Below are 20,625 nucleotides of genomic sequence, written 5' to 3' on the forward strand. Positions count from 1 at the left end.
CATTACCACAAGAGACCGGACCCCTCATTACCACAAGAGACCGGACCCCTCATTACCACAAGAGACCGGACCCCTCATTACCACAAGAGACCGGACCCCTCATTACCACAAGAGACCGGACCCCTCATTACCACAAGAGACCGGACCCCTCATTACCACAAGAGACCGGACCCCTCATTACCACAAGAGACCGGACCCCTCATTACCACAAGAGACCGGACCCCTCATTACCACAAGAGACCGGACCCCTCATTACCACAAGAGACCGGACCCCTCATTACCACAAGAGACCGGACCCCTCATTACCACAAGAGACCGGACCCCTCATTACCACAAGAGACCGGACCCCTCATTACCACAAGAGACCGGACCCCTCATTACCACAAGAGACCGGACCCCTCATTACCACAAGAGACCGGACCCCTCATTACCACAAGAGACCGGACCCCTCATTACCACAAGAGACCGGACCCCTCATTACCACAAGAGACCGGACCCCTCATGTTGTGAATTCTGTGGCTGAATTCACTCCTGTGGTCACAAGTGGTACTGCAGCTTCTGAGCTTCCTCCCTCAGGTGTTCTGGTGAGCTCGTTAACTGCTTCATTACTTAACTCCGCCTGATGCTGCTATCCTTGCTCCTTGTCAATGTTTCAGTGTTGGATCTGAGCTTCTCCTGATTGTTCCTGTGTCCTGCTGCTCTGTATAGCTAAGTGCTTTTTGCTTTTTTGTTGCTTTTTTTCTGTCCAGCTTGTCTTTTGTTTTGCTGGAAGCTCTGAGACGCAAAGGGTGTACCGCCGTGCCGTTAGTTCGGCACGGTGGGTTTTTTTTGCCCCCTTTGCGTGGTTTTTGCTTTAGGGTTTTTTGTAGACTGCAAAGTTCGCTTTACTGTCCTCGCTCTGTCCTAGAATATCGGGCCCCACTTTGCTGAATCTATTTCATCCCTACATTTTGTCTTTTCATCTTACTCACAGTCATTATATGTGGGGGGCTGCCTTTTCCTTTGGGGAATTTCTCTGGGGCAAGTCAGGCCTATTTTTCTATCTTCAGGCTAGCTAGTTTCTTAGGCTGTGCCGAGTTGCCTAGGTAGTTGCTAGGCGCAATCCACAGCCGCTTTTAGTTGTGTTTAGGATAGGATCAGGTGTGCAGTCTACAGAGTTTCCACGTCTCAGAGCTCGTTCTTGTATTTTTGGGTATTTGTCAGATCACTGTGTGCGCTCTGATCGCTAAGCACACTGTGTCTCTGGATTGCCTTCATAACACCTGTCATTAGCAAACATAACACCCTCATTACCACAAGAGACCGGACCCCTCATTACCACAAGAGACCGGACCCCTCATTACCACAAGAGACCGGACCCCTCATTACCACAAGAGACCGGACCCCTCATTACCACAAGAGACCGGACCCCTCATTACCACAAGAGACCGGACCCCTCATTACCACAAGAGACCAGACCCCCTATCTTCAGACCTCAGACCAAACCCCTCGTATATTCAGACCAGAACTCCCCTATTTTCAGACCCCAGACCAGTCCCCTCTACTTTCAGACCCCAGACCAGTCCCCTCTACTTTCAGACCCCTTACCAGATGTCCGGATACTCCCCTCTCCTGATTCCGGCATTTCCGTACCTCCCAGGTGCCCCCTGATAGCCGGATGTGGCTTCCGGTGAGTATGTGGGGCGCAGACCGTGCCGTCTCTTCTGGGAGTCCATGTCTCCGATATTTCCAGGGGTGCAGTGTGCGCCATGCATGGTGTCGGGTGTAGCAGAGCTGTGTTCGTTTGGAGACACTGCCTCCTTCTCCCATCTTGTCCCACATGGAGCTTCTCGCCTGTATTTTTCAGGGTGTTTCTCAGGCCACGTTCATCGGACATGACTGGGGCGGTGCTTTTGTTTGGTTCATGGCGCAGTTCTTTCCCGAAAGAGTCAAGTAAGTAGATGATGCGCCCAATGTGTAAGAGGCGGCCATTGTCGGGGGAGTCCGAGGCTGGAGGACACACAGTGGTGGCAGCAGCGACTCCAGCAGTGCAGAGTGTTTCAGGAGCAGACATGTCTATTACTTCTTAGCTTTTGGTTTTCAGAGCCGTGGCGTCGCTCAATACGCCATTCTTCCCCGCTAATCCAGAACGAAGAACCAGTGAGGCCATAAGAGAGAACCCCATCTTTGATTACCAATTTTATTTCCAGGAGCCGGTGAGTGTTTGTCTCCTTATCCTCCTCAATACCGAGCATACGAATGCTCGGGGATCCATTGTAGAACTACAACACCCAGAATGGCAGTTCTATGTCTGTGGATGGGATGGACCCGTCTCTGGCCTGCGATCACACTGACACCCCGGGGCTTCTGGGCTGATTGTGCGCCATCACCGGAGCAGACGGCGGAGTCGGAGCGATCACTAACCTCTGTCTGATTCCTCCTCCGATCGCAGCGCTAATTGTGGTTCCATTCCTTAGGGCGTCGCTGAAGCAGAACTGGAGAAAAACTTGGAAAGAACATTTAAAATATTTTTCCGTGCTCCAGGTGAACAGGTAAATATCTGTCCACAATTTACAGTTGCATCATTTTTCCACACCCGACCCTGTCTGTTCACAGCTCAGTTAGGCTACGTTCACATTAGCGTCGCGTCGCCGTTGCGTCGGCGACGCAGCGGCGACGCAGCGGCGACGCGCCCCTATGTTTAACATAGGGGACGCGTGCGTTGTTTTGGTGGCGTTTTTCGCCACGTGCGTCGTTTCCGACGCTAGCGTCGGACGCAAGAAAACGCTACATGTAGCATTTTCTGTGCGTCCGATTTTCGTCCAAAACGACGCACGCGTCGCAAAACGCGCGCGTTTTTGCGCGCGTTTGCGCGCGTTTTTCCGTGCGTCGCCGCTGCGTCGCCGACGCAACGGCGACGCGACGCTAATGTGAACGTAGCCTTACATCATAGGATATATACATCCTGCATTATACTCCAGAGCTGCACTCACTATTCTGCTGGTGCAGTCACTGTGTACATACACTACATAACTGATCCTGAGTTACATCCTGTATTATACCCCAGAGCTGCACTCAATATTCTGCTGGTGCAGTCACTGTGTACATACATACATTACTGATCCTGAGTTACATCCTGTATTATACCCCAGAGCTGCACTCACTATTCTGCTAGTACAGTCACTGTGTACATACATTACATTACTGATCCTGAGTTACATCCTGTATTATACTCCAGAGCTGCACTCACTATTCTGCTGGTGCAGTCACTGTGTACATACATTACATTACTGATCCGGAGTTACATCCTGTATTATACTCCAGAGCTGCACTCACTATTCTGCTGGTGCAGTCACTGTGTACATACATTACATTACTGATCCTGAGTTACATCCTGCATTATACTCCAGAGCTGCACTCACCATTCTGCTGGTGCAGTCACTGTGTACATACATACATTACTGATCCTGAGTTACATCCTGTATTATACTCCAGAGCTGCACTCACTATTCTGCTGGTGCAGTCACTGTGTACATACATTACATTACTGATCCTGAGTTACCTCCTGTATTATACCCCAGAGCTGCACTCACTATTCTGCTTGTGCAGTCACTGTGTACATACATTACATTACTGATCCTGAGTTACATCCTGTATTATACTCCAGAGCTGCACTCACTATTCTGCTGGTGCAGTCACTGTGCACATACATAACATTACTGATCCTGAGTTACATCCTGTATTATACTCCAGAGCTGCACTCACTATTCTGCTGGTGCAGTCACTGTGTACATACATTACATTACTGATCCTGAGTTACATCCTGCATTATACTCCAGAGCTGCACTCACCATTCTGCTGGTGCAGTCACTGTGTACATACATACATTACTGATCCTGAGTTACATCCTGTATTATACTCCAGAGCTGCACTCACTATTCTGCTGGTGCAGTCACTGTGTACATACATTACATTACTGATCCTGAGTTACCTCCTGTATTATACCCCAGAGCTGCACTCACTATTCTGCTTGTGCAGTCACTGTGTACATACATTACATTACTGATCCTGAGTTACATCCTGTATTATACTCCAGAGCTGCACTCACTATTCTGCTGGTGCAGTCACTGTGCACATACATTACATTACTGATCCTGAGTTGCATCCTGTATTATACTCCAGAGCTGCACTCACTATTCTGCTGGTGCAGTCACTGTGCACATACATTACATTACTGATCCTGAGTTACATCCTGTATTATACCCCAGAGCTGAACTCACTATTCTGCTGGTGCAGTCACTGTGTACATACATTACATTACTGATCCTGAGTTACATCCTGTATTATACTCCAGAGCTGCACTCACTATTCTGCTGGTGCAGTCACTGTGCACATACATTACATTACTGATCCTGAGTTACATCCTGTATTATACCCCAGAGCTGAACTCACTATTCTGCTGGTGCAGTCACTGTGTACATACATTACATTACTGATCCTGAGTTACATCCTGTATTATACTCCAGAGCTGCACTCACTATTCTGCTGGTGCAGTCACTGTGTACATACATTACATTACTGATCCTGAGTTACATCCTGTATTATACTCCAGAGCTGCACTCACTATTCTGCTGGTGCAGTCACTGTGTACATACATTACATTACTGATCCTGAGTTACCTCCTGTATTATACCCCAGAGCTGCACTCACTATTCTGCTTGTGCAGTCACTGTGTACATACATTACATTACTGATCCTGAGTTACATCCTGTATTATACTCCAGAGCTGCACTCACTATTCTGCTGGTGCAGTCACTGTGCACATACATTACATTACTGATCCTGAGTTGCATCCTGTATTATACTCCAGAGCTGCACTCACTATTCTGCTGGTGCAGTCACTGTGCACATACATTACATTACTGATCCTGAGTTACATCCTGTATTATACCCCAGAGCTGAACTCACTATTCTGCTGGTGCAGTCACTGTGTACATACATTACATTACTGATCCTGAGTTACATCCTGTATTATACTCCAGAGCTGAACTCACTATTCTGCTGGTGCAGTCACTGTGTACATACATTACATTACTGATCCTGAGTTACATCCTGTATTATACCCCAGAGCTGAACTCACTATTCTGCTGGTGCAGTCACTGTGTACATATATTACTGATCCTGAGTTACATCCTGTATTATACCCCAGAGCTGCACTCACTATCCTGCTGGTGCAGTCACTGTGTACATATATTACATTACTGATCCGGAGTTACATCCTGTATTATACCCCAGAGCTGCACTCACTATTCTGCTAGTACAGTCACTGTGTACATACATTACATTACTGATCCTGAGTTACATCCTGTATTATACCCCAGAGCTGCACTCACTATTCTGCTGGTGCAGTCACTGTGTACATACATTACATTACTGATCCGGAGTTACATCCTGTATTATACTCCAGAGCTGCACTCACTATTCTGCTGGTGCAGTCACTGTGTACATACATTACATTACTGATCCGGAGTTACATCCTGTATTATACTCCAGAGCTGCACTCACTATTCTGCTGGTGCAGTCACTGTATACATTACATTGCTGATCCTGAGTTACATCCTGTATTATACTCCAGAGCTGCACTCACTATTCTGCTGGTGACTTATTCCCAGACATTATGGTCCTTGTAGATGGTGAATGTTGAGGCTTTGGTGATGTAGCAGATGATTGTGTCCATCCCTCTCCGCTCTCGGCCTCCTATTACGTGAGACGTGTGAAATCCTCGGTCTTCTCCAGGTTTTCTGACTGGAAAATGTCGGTGACACCAGATCCGGGCTCATCAATAGTTCACATGTTACTGAATACGTGGGAAATGCTACCCTGTCTGGGTGTTGCGGGCTGTGCGGCGCACTGCACAAATATGTATATACTCCTCTATTACGCGGTGCATTATATGCGTATAATATAGTGTCGGGAGGGTCATCCTGTGTATGTGGAGGGTAGTCCCGTGCATGTGGAGGGTCGTCCCGTGCATGTGGAGGGTCGTCCCGTGCATGTGTAGGGTCGTCCCGTGCATGTGTGGGGTCGTCCCGTGCATGTGTGGGGTCGTCCCGTGCATGTGTAGGGTCGTCCCGTGCATGTGTAGCGTCGTCCCGTGCATGTGTAGGGTCGTCCCGTGCATGTGTAGGGTCGTCCCGTGCATGTGTAGGGTCGTCCCGTGCATGTGTAGGGTCGTCCCGTGCATGTGTGGGGTCGTCCCGTGCATGTGTGGGGTCGTCCCGTGCATGTGTAGGGTCGTCCCGTGTATGTGTAGCGTCGTCCCGTGTATGTGTAGGGTCGTCCCGTGCATGTGTAGGGTCGTCCCGTGCATGTGTAGGGTCGTCCCGTGCATGTGTAGGGTCGTCCCGTGCATGTGTAGCGTCGTCCCGTGTATGTGTAGGGTCGTCCCGTGCATGTGTAGGGTCGTCCCGTGCATGTGTAGGGTCGTCCCGTGCATGCGTAGGGTCGTCCCGTGCATGCGGAGGGTCGTCCCGTGCATGCGGAGGGTCGTCCCGTGCATGCGGAGGGTCGTCCCGTGCATGCGGAGGGTCGTCCCGTGCATGCGGAGGGTCGTCCCGTGCATGCGGAGGGTCGTCCCGTGCATGCGGAGGGTCGTCCCGTGCATGCGGAGGGTCGTCCCGTGCATGCGGAGGGTCGTCCCGTGCATGCGGAGGGTCGTCCCGTGCATGCGGAGGGTCGTCCCGTGCATGCGGAGGGTCGGCCCGTGCATGCGGAGGGTCGGCCCGTGCATGCGGAGGGTCGTCCCGTGTACGTGGAGGGGGCTCAGTACAATACGGGGGGGGGGGGAAGCAGCTCGCGCACTTACTCCGGTGTCACACACTGACTGACACCTGCTGGCGGTGATCGGAGGAGAGGAGCGTCCACCCTGCACGACCTCCCCGTCACCTCCCGGCGCTGAGCTCTGATGTCGGAGGTGTCGCTGACATGGACGGGTCAGACGGCAATTATAGCAGGAGCTAAATAGATTAGTACCAAGCAGAGCGCGACTAAACTTCCCATCTCCCCCCTCAATAATTGATGGCGTACGGCAGGCGGCCCGGCGGTGTCCTCTTCTGTCCCCGGCGTATCTAGGAAAGCTGGGTGATAACTGATTACAGATCTCGCAGGAACTTCACCCAGCTTTCCCAGGCTCCAGAATGACAATTGATACAATTCCTATAAGAGGGGTCTTAACAACTCCTTGATGACTGACACATTGCAGGGGGGAGGTGGCGTTTTATAATATTTGTGTCTGTTTTATTTTAGGACAGATCTTTACCTTCTTTGGGCACCAGCGGCGTCTGCGAGAGAGGTAATGATCACTCGATACTTTCTCATTTTGCGAGCTCTTTTTTCCAGTGTGTTTTTTTTTTTTTGCAGCAGCAGCAGCAGACACACCAAGAAAAAAAAAATGTTTTAAAAAGTTTTTTTTTGAATAAGGTCCATTCCAAGAAATACCGTAAAAGTTCACTCTGGGTATACAGTGGAGGATAAATGCAGCAGAGCTGCGCAGTGATGTAGTGAAGTTGGCTTAGCCAAGAGGCACTGATGTTAGCAGATCTAAGTTTGAGTTATGAGGAAGCAGCGCAGCAGAGCTGAGTTTGCAGCAGAGTTCACTCATCCATTAAAAACCAATGTGGAAGAGCTGGATTTGCAACAGAGTCTTAGAGCTGGAACAGCGAAGTAGCAGAGATATACAGCAGTGCTTGATGACCGGAATAGCAGCGTTGAATTTGCAGTGGTGGAGCAGTGTAGCGGAAGGAACGACAACGACCTGCTGCCTGAGCTGGGTTTATATTAACTGGATGGTTATCATCAGAGCATCAACCCGGTGCTCAAGAGAAGAGACGGGATGGTTCTGCCTGCGCTCTGCAGGAGCAGAGACAGAACAGTAAAACTGGGCAGTTGGGTTTCAGTACGCCTGATATTTGATTTTTTTTCTGTGGGAGATAAGTTGCCGCCATTGAACCCTCAGCTTAACAAAACACAAAAAAAGTCATAAAAAAATCCAATCTACTGTGCCTGTAATAAAGAATTATTGTTTTTCTCTTCCTGTGATGTGGGTAAAGTTTCCCCTAGCGCCTGATATTTTTTTTTTTTTTTTTTTCTGGGACAGAAGTTGCCACCATTGAACCCTCAGCTTAGCAAAAGACAAAAAAAGCCATTAAAAATCCAATCTACTGTGCCTGTAATGAAGAATTAGTTTTTGTGTTCCTTTTCCTTTGATGTGGGACAAGTTTCTCCTAATACGAAGATATAATTTTTATAATCAAGCGTTCTGTTATCAGATGCCTGATAAAATGAATGTGTGACTAAATAGATGTATACGTTTCCAGCAGTCCCCGTACCATCCGCTCTTCTTCTTTACAGGCGGTCTGTTTGTCGGTCTCCCGGAGGAAATTCCCCGCAGTAGAATACTCAGCGAATCAGACCTGCAGTTTTATGTATCGCAGTTTAAGAAGAGTGGGTTCAGGTAGGAATCTTGTCGCATCGGCACACAGAACAGGAGCTTGGGATTGGCTGATTATCAGAATGTGGTTGTGGGGGCTGCAGACTTTTGCAATGAGGTGGCATGCATGAGGAAACAAATTAATACGCCACATTTTTCCCCATTTATGACCATATTACATAAACATACGTCCTATGGGTACAGGCGGTTTACAAAGGCTCGCTCCATACTCAGTGGGTGCCTTCTGTGTTACACAGCCAGCACCTGCTTCTAACCGCAGCAACCAGAGCAAGCTCAGATCGCTGCTGTTTAACCACTTAATTGCCGCTTTCAACTTCCCCAAAATGTGATCGGGAAGACTGAAGCTCGTCACGCAAGAAAACAATAAGTAATCCATCATACAGCTTCGTATGCGAGAAAAATAAAAAGTGATGGGCGTGAATTCCTGATCCACCGCCTTTTGTTCTGCAGGGGCCCATTAAACTGGTACAGAAACATGGACCGGACCTGGGAGTGGGCGATGAAGGGCCACAACTGGAAGGTAAGGTCACACATAAGGTGGTCGGGAGACATTCACTTTGCTCCTGATCTGATCAGGTGAGGAACGTTGGAAATAAGGTGGCGAGATGTACACAGTGTTCGGCATAAGTGAGTACACCCCCTTTAAGAATTTAATAAGTATCCCACTGAACACAAGAACAATTTCCAACAATATGACCAGACGAGATTTGAATTTTTGTATTTTTTTTGTATACTTTTTAATACATTTTTTTTTTTTTACTTTTTTTTTTTTACTGTATTTCTTAGTCCCCTTAGAGGACTTGGAGCTACGATCATCCGATCGCTTGTGCTATACACAGCAGTGCCCCAGCTGCGAAAAGTGCAGGCGCTGCTTACGAGCCCGCATCAAAAGCAGGGACCCGACATATGACGTAAATGGAGGTCTTGAAGGGGTTTTGCTAAATTCTTCTTCAAAGTTGCTCCCATTATGAATTTTTTTTATTTGTTCTTTTTTTTTTTTCCCTTTTTTGATCACCATTGTTTTTTTTTATTGTTAAAATGTCCAAAAATGTTGCCTGAAATTTGCTCATTTTTCCCCGGAGTGATTTTTAAAAAATTTTTTTACAACTTTTTAAAAAAGGCAACAAAAAGAGACAAAATATTCACTTTAAAAAAACAAACAAACCCACAAATGATGAATGGGGTGCAGATATCGGAAAAGACCACATCGGCCATCCTGTCTGCTGGAATAAGGTGCAGCAAATATTAAAGAGCTGCGATCGACGAGGGGTTAAATCTCGACACTCGGCAGCTCCTGGCCGCTGCGCGCAGACAGATGTGATGGGATGCGCGTTGGGAGGATTTTTTGGCAACGCAAACTCTTTGTGTGATTATTAATTCAGACCTTGCAGGATATTGTCCAGATATCTGCTCAGCCTGACCCCCAGGTGGGGAACGCGCGTCGCAGTGCCTAAATATATTATTAACCATGGACGTTCTGCAGACGCCCTGACGCGCTCTCGAACTCGTGATTCATACGGAAACAAAAAGCCTGTAAAAGCCAAAACGGTGCAAAATTTTGATTGAAACCCAATTGCAAAGATGATCGTTGGCCAAAAATGCCCCCAATGGCGACCATACATCTCCCCTCACTTCACGCAGGATGACGCTGCAGAGCCTCTTCGTTGAGGGTCCAGAGCTGATTTTCCGGTCTTTCATTTGCAGATCCTGGTTCCCGCCCTGATGGTGACGGCGGAAAAGGACCCAGTGCTACTGCCAGTAATGACCACGGGCATGGAGAAGATGGTGAGAAACCACAGGCACCGAGAAACAAGACCATAGACAAAGGCTCCCATTGTTTCATAGGGTGCTACGGTTGTGCAAAAAAAGTTTTTGCCCCCTTCCTGATTTCCTATTCTTTTGCATAGTTTGTCACACTTATATGTTGATGCTTCTAAGGGCGGACAAACCAGTTATTAGGTTTTAGAGAGCAATCACTTTTTTCACACAGGATCCTTAAGGTTTGGATTTCTTTTTCCCTTAATAATAAAGACCTTCATTTATAAATTGTATTTTGTGATTACAACATTTGTTTGTTGTCTGAAACATTTGAAGTGTGATAAACGTGGAAAAGAATAGGAAATCAGGAAGGGGGCAAAGACTTTCACACAACTGTACATCATCCAAAAATGTATCACCCCTTCAGATCCTAGAGTTTTAAGTGACCAATACATTTTTGGCGATGAAAATATTTGATAGTTTTCACAATGTACAAATATTTTTCTGTGATCCACCGAGATCCTGTGCACTCAGGTCCTTATCACTGGTATTCTGCATTAGGAGCAATGCTGGAGACCCTTGTAGTGTGGCATCGGATGGGGTCTTAATACTACAGCCCTGATGGTTGGGGTCTTCTGCACATCATGTATTAACCTCATCGTAAACATAAATTCTGTATCTAAAAATTTATTTTGCAGATTCCAAATCTGACAAGAGGACATGTTGAAGCCTGCGGACACTGGACTCAGATGGAGAAGTAGGTGGCAAAGTCCTCGTGAGAAATATCCCCTAGAGAGAAAAGCAAAAATTATATAATGGTCAAACTGGGAAACTACAGTCAGATGTGAACATTTCATATTAACAACTACGTCCCTCTGCGTATAGTAGTTATATTCTTGTACATAGGGGCAGTATTATAGTAGTTATATTCTTGTACATAGGAGCAGTATTATAGTAGTTATATTCTTGTACATAGGAGCAGTATTATAGTAGTTATATTCTTGTACATAGGGGCAGTATTATAGTAGTTATATTCTTGTACATAGGGGCAGTATTATAGTAGTTATATTCTTGTACATAGGGGCAGTATTATAGTAGTTATATTCTTGTACATAGGGGCAGTATTATAGTAGTTATATTCTTGTACATAGGGGGCAGTATTATAGTAGTTATATACTTGTACATAGGAGCAGTATTATAGTAGTTATATACTTGTACATAGGAGCAGTATTATAGTAGTTATATTCATGTACATAGGGGCAGTATTATAGTAGTTATATTCTTGTATATAGGAGCAGTATTATAGTAGTTATATACTTGTACATAGGAGCAGTATTATAGTAGTTATATTCTTGTACATAGGGGCAGTATTATAGTAGTTATATTCTTGTATATAGGAGCAGTATTATAGTAGTTATAATCTTGTACATAGGAGCAGTATTACAGTAGTTATATTCTTGTACATAGGGGCAGTATTATAGTAGTTATATTCTTGTACATAGGGGCAGTATTATAGTAGTTATAATCTTGTACATAGGAGCAGTATTATAGTAGTTATATTCTTGTACATAGGGGCAGTATTATAGTAGTTATATTCTTGTATATAGGACCAGTATTATAGTAGTTATATTCTTGTATATAGGAGCAGTATTATAGTAGTTATATTCTTGTATATAGGAGCAGTATTATAGTAGTTATATTCTTGTACATAGGGGCAGTATTATAGTAGTTATAATCTTGTACATAGGAGCAGTATTATATTAGTTATATTCTTGTACATAGGGGCAGTATTATAGTAGTTATATTCTTGTACATAGGGGGCAGTATTATAGTAGTTATATTCTTGTATATAGGACCAGTATTATAGTAGTTATATTCTTGTATATAGGAGCAGTATTATAGTAGTTATATTCTTGTACATAGGGGGCAGTATTATAGTAGTTATATTCTTGTATATAGGACCAGTATTATAGTAGTTATATTCTTGTATATAGGAGCAGTATTATAGTAGTTATATTCTTGTACATAGGAGCAGTATTATAGTAGTTATATTCTTGTACATAGGAGCAGTATTATAGTAGTTATATTCTTATACATAGGGACAGTATTATAGTAGTTATATTCTTGTACATAGGGGACAGTATTATAGTAGTTATATTCTTGTATATAGGAGCAGTATTATAGTAGTTATATTCTTGTATATAGGAGCAGTATTATAGCAGTTATATTCTTGTACATAGGGGGCAGTATTATAGTAGCTATATTCTTGTACATAAGGGCAGTATTATAGTAGTTATATTCTTGTACATAGGGGCAGTATTATAGTAGTTATATTCTTGTACATAGGGGCAGTATTATAGTAGTTATATACTTGTACATAGGAGCAGTATTATAGTAGTTATAATCTTGTACATAGGAGCAGTATTATAGTAGTTATATTCTTGTACATAGGGGCAGTGTTATAGTAGTTTTATTCTTGTACATGGGGCAGTATTTTAGTAGTTGTATTCTTGGGTAATATATATAATAATAATAATAATAATAATTTTTATTTATATAGCGCCAACATATTCCGCAGCGCTTTACAAATTATAGAGGGGACTTGCACAGACAATAGACATTACAGCATAACAGAAATACAGTTCAAAACAGATACCAGGAGGAATGAGGGCCCTGCTGCTCGCAAGCTTACAAACTATGAGGAAAAGGGGAGACACGAGAGGTGGATGGTAACAATTGCTATAGTTATTCGGACCGGCTATAGTGTAAGGCTCGGGTGTTCATGTAAAGCTGCATGAACCAGTTATCTGCCTAAGTATGTAACAGTACAGACACAGGGGGCTATTAACTGCATAAAGTGAATGAGAACAATTTTTTTTTTTTTTTTTTTAAATAGGCCACACAGGGATCGATAGGTTAATGCATTGAGGCGGTAGGCCAGTCTGAACAAATGAGTTTTTAGGGCACGCTTAAAACTGTGGGGATTGGGGATTAATCGCATTAACCTAGGTAAATATATATATATATATATATATATATATATATATATATATATATATATATATATATTGTGATGCAGCGGTAGGACCATACACAGTGAAATGGCAGTGACCCAAGCAAGTTCAAACAAAACGTTCTTTCACACAGTGAATATAATATACGGCTTCTTCATATAGTCCATTAATAATGCATGGCTATATGACGCAGTCAATACACAGGCCGAACTTCCCTCGGTCCAGTTTCCCTGGGTAACAAGTCTCTGTACTCACTCAGCGCACTGCGCTCTTTATCATCAGGAGTGCAGCCGGGTACACATAAGACAGCCCAAGACGCAGGGTGTCAGTCTCTCTGGTTCCTTTAGCCTCTGTGCTGCTCCACACAGAGAGACGTCTGCAGACAACTGCCCTGTCTGCTTCCAAGAACACACTGACACACCTCCCCCAGTACTACAGGGCTTTTTAATCAGTCACTGCCTCACTATTCTAGTTACAGCCACACCTGTGTCTGTAGTCTGTAGTAATGTGCTTCCCTGCACATTCTGGAGAGCACATACAGCGCCCACTAGCTGTAACAGGGGTCACAGCGTCGCATATCCTCCCCCCCTGTTCATACCTGTGGGATTGAACATTTGTTACCCCGTAAGGGCGAAAGACAGGGCATCGGTATGCCCCCCTGTCATCCCCGCTCTCTACATTAAGAAACCAAAGTAGGGACCGAAACCATTGATCAATGCACACAACCCTCCCCTTTGCGTTTCTCCTCCATATTTCATTACGGGACCACCCACCCTGATCTCCATTGCAGAAGCCAAAACCTCTTTCTCTGTCGCCCATGACGGCACCACGGAGAGAGGGGATCCGCCCACCAAGGACAGGAAACCTACAGATAAAAAGGCGGTACCACTCTCCCACATCAGTTGGTTTCCTGTCCTTGATGGGAGACCTACAGACTTACCAGAAGGAAGATCGTCGTGGGATTCCGGGGCCAATCAGTCCGACTCAGGCAGCTGGGGTCCCTCTGCCTCGGCTGGTGTGGTGACCCGAGGCACCACCGCTGGGGCTAGTAGGCCTTTAGGGTGTGTGGGGGAGGTGACATGGAGTTCGCGGTCACCTCCCCAGGTAAGATGCAGCATTGGCAACATCCAGGGGGGTCCCTCTGTGGTTGCGGGAGGCGCGGCTCTCCCTTTGGAAGCGTCAGCCTGCACACTGCATAGCCGTCCGGCGTGCAGGGAACCGCGCGTTAGGGCAGGCTGCAGAGAGACCGGGAGCTCCAGTGGGCAGCGGGTCATGTGCGGCACCATCTTGAGCAAACTGCGCGTGCGCGAGCTGGTGGAAAGAGCGATAATGGCACACTCCGCAGGCGCCGGCAGACAGCGTTCCTGCGCAGGCGCTGGAAGAGGCGCTTCTGTGCAGGCGCATAATTGGATCAAGCGGCGGGAATCGCCGCCGCATAAAAAGAGGCTGCTTCAGTGATCAGTTGTTAAAGGGCGAGCCGCAGCACAGGCCGCAGCGCAAACCGCAGCACTAGCCACAAGAAGAAAAAAAAAAAAAGAGATGCCGCAGCAGCGATAAACATACAGGGGGGTCCCTCTGTGGTTACGGGGAGAGTGGCGCTCTCCCTCCTGAAGCGTAAGCCTGCAATCTGCAAAAGCCGGGGCCCCAGGTGTGCAGCGTGGAAAAAGAAGAAGAAAAAAAAAAAAAGCCGCATGCTGCCTCTCCCAGAATCTTCTCCAGAGAAACACAGGAGCTGAGCCCAGGGCTGAAACCCTCCGGGGGGGAGTACCTCAGCCACAGAGCCCAGCGAAGAGACTCCTGGATGGAGCGCTTCCGCCCGCAGTGGAGGCACTCTGCGCCAACGCCGACTGGCAAGCCACCGCTGCTTCGGTTGCCATGCCTGGACCTCATGGGGGAGAGAAAATCATTGACAGCAATACAGCATTCCTGATGGGACGCCGCTTCCCCTCGGTGTTATCAGCTCCCCCTGTTTTTTAGCAGATATGGAGCCAGCACAGGTAAGTGCATGGCGGAATGTTCTGTTGATAGCTCATGCCTTTGTGCTAAGCTGTGCTAGAGCTTCATATGCGAGGTATGTTTTTACATATACACAGCCAGACCTTGGACCTCTAGGCTATAATAAGGCCATATGTCCAGGCTACATCTCATGATTTGGCTTAAGTTAGTTGCATGTCTTGTCTGCGCAGAGCCTTATGATTGGACTCAATATAAACAGGTGTCTCACTTTTCTTTGCAACTTAACTACTCTATGCCTTGGGAGGACATATAGTGTTAGGCCATGTTCACACAGTGCGTTTTTTACTGCGGAACCGCAGCGGTATTGCCGCTGCGGTTCCGCAGCAGTTTTCCATGCAGGGTACATAACAATGTAACCCTATGGAAAACAGTCACTGCTGTGCACATGGTCCGTAATTTCGTTTAAAAAGCCGCGCAGAATAGCTGCGGCAAAAAAGGAGCATGTCACTTCTTTTTCCTGAACCGCAGCGGTTCTGCACCCATAGACCTCCATTGTGAGGTCAAAATCGCAGTAAAACCCGCAGATCAAAAATATATCTGCGTGTTTTTCTGCGATTTGATGTGCAGAACCGCTGCAGCAGGAAGTGCGGGGGAGCGGGCGGAAGTGCGTGGGCGGAGTGTGGCTGCCCCCCCGTGCTCCGATCCCGCCCCCCCGTGCTCCGATGCCCCCCCACCCCCGTGCTCCGATGCCCCCCCCAGTGCTCCGATGCCCCCCCCGTGCCCTAATCTCCCCCCCTTATACTTACCCGGCGTCCCGGTGTCCGTCCGGCCGTCTTCTCCCTGGGCGCCGCCATCTTGCAAAATGGCGGGCGCATGCGCAGTGCGCCCGCCGAATCTGCCGGCCGGCAGATTCGCTCCAAAGTGCATTTTGATCACTGAGATAGGTTATATCTCAGTGATCAAAATAAAAAAATAGTAAATGACACCCCCCCCACTTTGTCACCCCCATTGGTAGGGACAATAAAAAAATTAAGAATTTTTTTTTTTTTTTTTTCACTAAGGTTAGAATAGGGTTAGGGTTAGGGTTAGGGGTAGGGTTAGGGGTAGGGTTAGGGTTAGGGTATTTTCAGCCATTTTAGCCCTAAAAAGCTTCCTAGGAAACACACAGTCTCTGCATAGAAAACTGCATAAAAAAAGGATAAAAAAACGCATCAAAAAACGCATCAAAAAAGGACAAAAAAAGGACCAAAAAAAGGACCTGCGTTTTCTGCCAAGAGCTGCAGTTTTTTAAAAAAACTGTCCTGAAAAAAAAAGGATGGAAATCCTGAACGTGTGAACATACCCTTAATGAAGCACTTTGTCTCCATGAAGACTGCCCTTCAGCTGAGGCTCATTAGTTAGCTCCTTCGGGTGGGGTCAGTCGGACAAATGAGATATACTATTCAGTGGAGGCTTATCAGTATCTCTGAGAGATTGTTCTTTTGCTTTTAACTATGGGCCGGTTTGACATCTTCAAGCATGACTGTAGCTCTATGCTTTATATGGTGTGTGGCTGGACATCACATGGCATGTTGATACTTTTATGCATTATATTGAGTGCAACACGTTGCATTATGATTCTTCTATGCCCTGTCTAAACCGCCTTCGAACCCTTAGAGGATACTCCATTAAAACTCCTATCCCTCAAAACATCCCTGCTCATCTCCCTCTCATCTGCTCGTAGAATAAGCAACATACAGGCACTGTCTGCTAACCCTCCTTATACACGGTTTTTAGAGGATAGTGTTACTCTCAAAATAGATCCAGCATACCTCCCGAAGGTGGCATCCTGGTTCCGCAGAACTCAAGAGATATCTCTACCCTCCTTTTGTCTTAACCCTAAAAATAGGGAGGAGGAATCATTGCATACACTAGATGTCAGGAGATGCTTCATACAGTACTTAGAAGCCACCAGAGAGAGTAGGGAGGATGCCTCTCTTTTTATGTGCTTTCAGGATCCCTGGAAGGGGAAAAAGGCCTCCAAAGCTACTCTGGCGAGATGGATCACAGATGCTATCAGCCTATCATACTCATCAAGTGGAATGTCTGTTCCAGTGGAGGTCAAGGCTCACTCAACGAGAGCAGTGACAGCTTCTTGGGCGGAGAAGGCCGGAGCTTCGATTGACCAGATATGTAGAGCTGCTATTTGGTCATCACCTTCCACATTCTATAGGCACTATAGATTGGACCTAATCTCCTCTTCTGACCTTACTTTCGGTAAAGGGTTCTGGAAGCGGTGGTCCCTCCCTGAATGTACTATCTATGCAAATCTCTCCGTGGTGCCGCCATGGGCGACAGAGAAAAATATAGTTCTTACCGATAACGGTATTTCTCTGAGCCCATGACGGCACCCGTACATTCCCTCCCTTCACTTGTGGGTGTGCACGTTAATATAGTGCCATAGTTTATTTATGACAGGTCACGCGGTATCTCAATTAAGTAATATTGAAACTAATAAGCTGTTCCATAGTCTCCCATCGTTCTCTAGTAAACAACTGATGTGGGAGAGTGGTACCGCCTTTTTATCTGTAGGTTTCCTGTCCTTGGTGGGCGGATCCCCTCTCTCCGTGGTGCCGTCATGGGCTCAGAGAAATACCGTTATCGGTAAGAACTATATTTTTTCTGATTAACCGCAGATTTGGGCCAGTTTTGGGTGGTCTTTACTTTGTTTATTTCTGGTTCACTAACCCCACGGGTCATCCTGTCACCTAAGTATCTGCTTTCGGGCCCCTGGTACCGCTTCTTCTGTACCCTTACCTGTGCCTCAGTGACTATATCACGCTGAAACGCCACGGACCGCGCTGGCAACTCTGAGCAAATATCTGTACTACGCCGCACCCGAACCGGAGCCTCCTGACACTGCGGTCTAGCGAGCGCTTTATCTAATTTACACTGAGCCCCGGCCCCATCCTTGACCGGTGCCAGAGGGTTCCTCATGCGCACATCCCCAGTCTCTTCTGCGATCGTACACTCTCTGCTCTTCTCATACCTGCGTCTTTTATATCTGCGTCTCCGAAAGGGACCCTGGATCTGAGCTGTCCCAACCTTACCAGGGAACACCTCCAGCACAGGGTTCAATGGGGTCCCCACAACCTCTACTGCCACAACCTCTAGAGGGAGCCCATCGGGATTACACTCTAATCCTAAATTGGCGACCCCTGTCTTATGATCTTCGGGTACTACGCCCAAAACAACATCTTTGGCTTCTCCTGCCGCTACCTCTAGGGGGAGCCTATCGGGATTACACTCTGTCCCTAGGTTGGCGACCCCTATGGCAGGTATTTCAATATCTTTGGGTTCTGCACCCGGTATAACTTTTTCCATGAGAGGGTTTACCCTGGTCTCCCACAGGGACCAAAACAGGGGAAAATCTCTTCCCAACACAGTCCCATAGGGAAGGGTCTTTGCCACTCCCACCACATGTCTAATGTCTCCACATGGTGTAGAAACATTGACCTCCACAGTCGGGTACTCCCAGATTTCCCCATGGATACCCATCACCTCCACTTTCTGTCCGTTGATGTTGTCCCAAGCAACAAGGGAACGATGGACCAGAGTCACTTTACTCCCCGTGTCCAGGAGAGCCTCTGTTCGGCACCCATTCACAAGTACCTGGCACAAATCTGGTTCGCCGCCAGCTGTGCCCCTAGTTGTGATACAGACAAGCTGGGCACACATAGACTCCTGACCAGTGTTCCCACAGTCCACGGGCTTAGATGTTACCGAACAGTTACTAGCCCCATGCCCGGGCTGTGGTGCAACGTCCTGAGTGGACTTACAGGTCCTTCTCAAAAAATTAGCATATAGTGTTAAATTTCATTATTTACCATAATGTAATGATTACAATTAAACTTTCATATATTATAGATTCATTATCCACCAACTGAAATTTGTCAGGTCTTTTATTGTTTTAATACTGATGATTTTGGCATACAACTCCTGATAACCCAAAAAACCTGTCTCAATAAATTAGCATATTTCACCCATCCAATCAAATAAAAGTGTTTTTTAATAACAAACAAAAAAACCATCAAATAATAATGTTCAGTTATGCACTCAATACTTGGTCGGGAATCCTTTGGCAGAAATGACTGCTTCAATGCGGCGTGGCATGGAGGCAATCAGCCTGTGACACTGCTGAGATGTTATGGAGGCCCAGGATGCTTCAATAGCGGCCTTAAGCTCATCCAGAGTGTTGGGTCTTGCGTCTCTCAACTTTCTCTTCACAATATCCCACAGATTCTCTATGGGGTTCAGGTCAGGAGAGTTGGCAGGCCAATTGAGCACAGTAATACCATGGTCAGTAAACCATTTACCAGTGGTTTTGGCACTGTGAGCAGGTGCCAGGTCGTGCTGAAAAATGAAATCTTCATCTCCATAAAGCATTTCAGCCGATGGAAGCATGAAGTGCTCCAAAATCTCCTGATAGCTAGCTGCATTGACCCTGCCCTTGATGAAACACAGTGGACCAACACCAGCAGCTGACATGGCACCCCACACCATCACTGACTGTGGGTACTTGACACTGGACTTCAGGCATTTTGGCATTTCCTTCTCCCCAGTCTTCCTCCAGACTCTGGCACCTTGATTTCCGAATGACATGCAAAATTTGCTTTCATCAGAAAAAAGTACTTGGGACCACTTAGCAACAGTCCAGTGCTGCTTCTCTGTAGCCCAGGTCAGGCGCCTCTGCCGCTGTTTATGGTTCAAAAGTGGCTTTACCTGGGGAATGCGGCACCTGTAGCCCATTTCCTGCACACGCCTGTGCACGGTGGCTCTGGATGTTTCCACACCAGACTCAGTCCACTGCTTCCTCATGTTCCCCAAGGTCTGGAATCGGTCCTTCTCCACAATCTTCCTCAGGGTCCGGTCTCCTCTTCTCGTTGTACAGCGTTTTCTGCCACATTGTTTCCTTCCAACAGACTGACCATTGAGGTGCCTTGATACAGCACTCTGGGAACAGCCTATTTGTTGAGAAATTTCTTTCTGGGTCTTACCCTCTTGCTTGAGGGTGTCAATGATGGCCTTCTTGACATCTGTCAGGTCGCTAGTCTTACCCATGATGGGGGTTTTGAGTAATGAACCAGGCAGGGAGTTTATAAAAGCCTCAGGTATCTTTTGCGTGTGTTTAGAGTTAATTAGTTGATTCAGAAGATTAGGGTAATAGGTCGTTTAGAGAACCTTTTCTTGATATGCTAATTTATTGAGACAGGTTTTTTGGGTTATCAGGAGTTGTATGCCAAAATCATCAGTATTAAAACAATAAAAGACCTGACAAATTTCAGTTGGTGGATAATGAATCTATAATATATGAAAGTTTAATTGTAATCATTACATTATGGTAAATAATGAAATTTAACACTATATGCT

The 20,625-nt window shown here is 46.4% G+C and overlaps 1 protein-coding gene across 1 annotated transcript in view; it reads left to right on the plus strand.

Annotated features, from left to right (window-relative positions):
* EPHX2 (epoxide hydrolase 2) overlaps positions 1-20,625 on the plus strand; it is an 81,169-nt gene that overhangs the window by 38,188 nt on the left and 22,356 nt on the right. The window contains exons 11-18 of the mRNA XM_069728447.1: positions 1,847-1,932; positions 2,084-2,195; positions 2,457-2,531; positions 7,285-7,330; positions 8,389-8,491; positions 8,939-9,008; positions 10,193-10,273; positions 10,945-11,003. Coding sequence (XP_069584548.1) covers positions 1,847-1,932; positions 2,084-2,195; positions 2,457-2,531; positions 7,285-7,330; positions 8,389-8,491; positions 8,939-9,008; positions 10,193-10,273; positions 10,945-11,003 — 632 coding nt within the window. The remainder of the gene's footprint in view (positions 1-1,846; positions 1,933-2,083; positions 2,196-2,456; positions 2,532-7,284; positions 7,331-8,388; positions 8,492-8,938; positions 9,009-10,192; positions 10,274-10,944; positions 11,004-20,625) is intronic.

The sequence above is a fragment of the Ranitomeya imitator genome, chromosome 5 (assembly GCF_032444005.1).
Source record: "Ranitomeya imitator isolate aRanImi1 chromosome 5, aRanImi1.pri, whole genome shotgun sequence".
Lineage (NCBI taxonomy): Eukaryota > Metazoa > Chordata > Amphibia > Anura > Dendrobatidae > Ranitomeya > Ranitomeya imitator.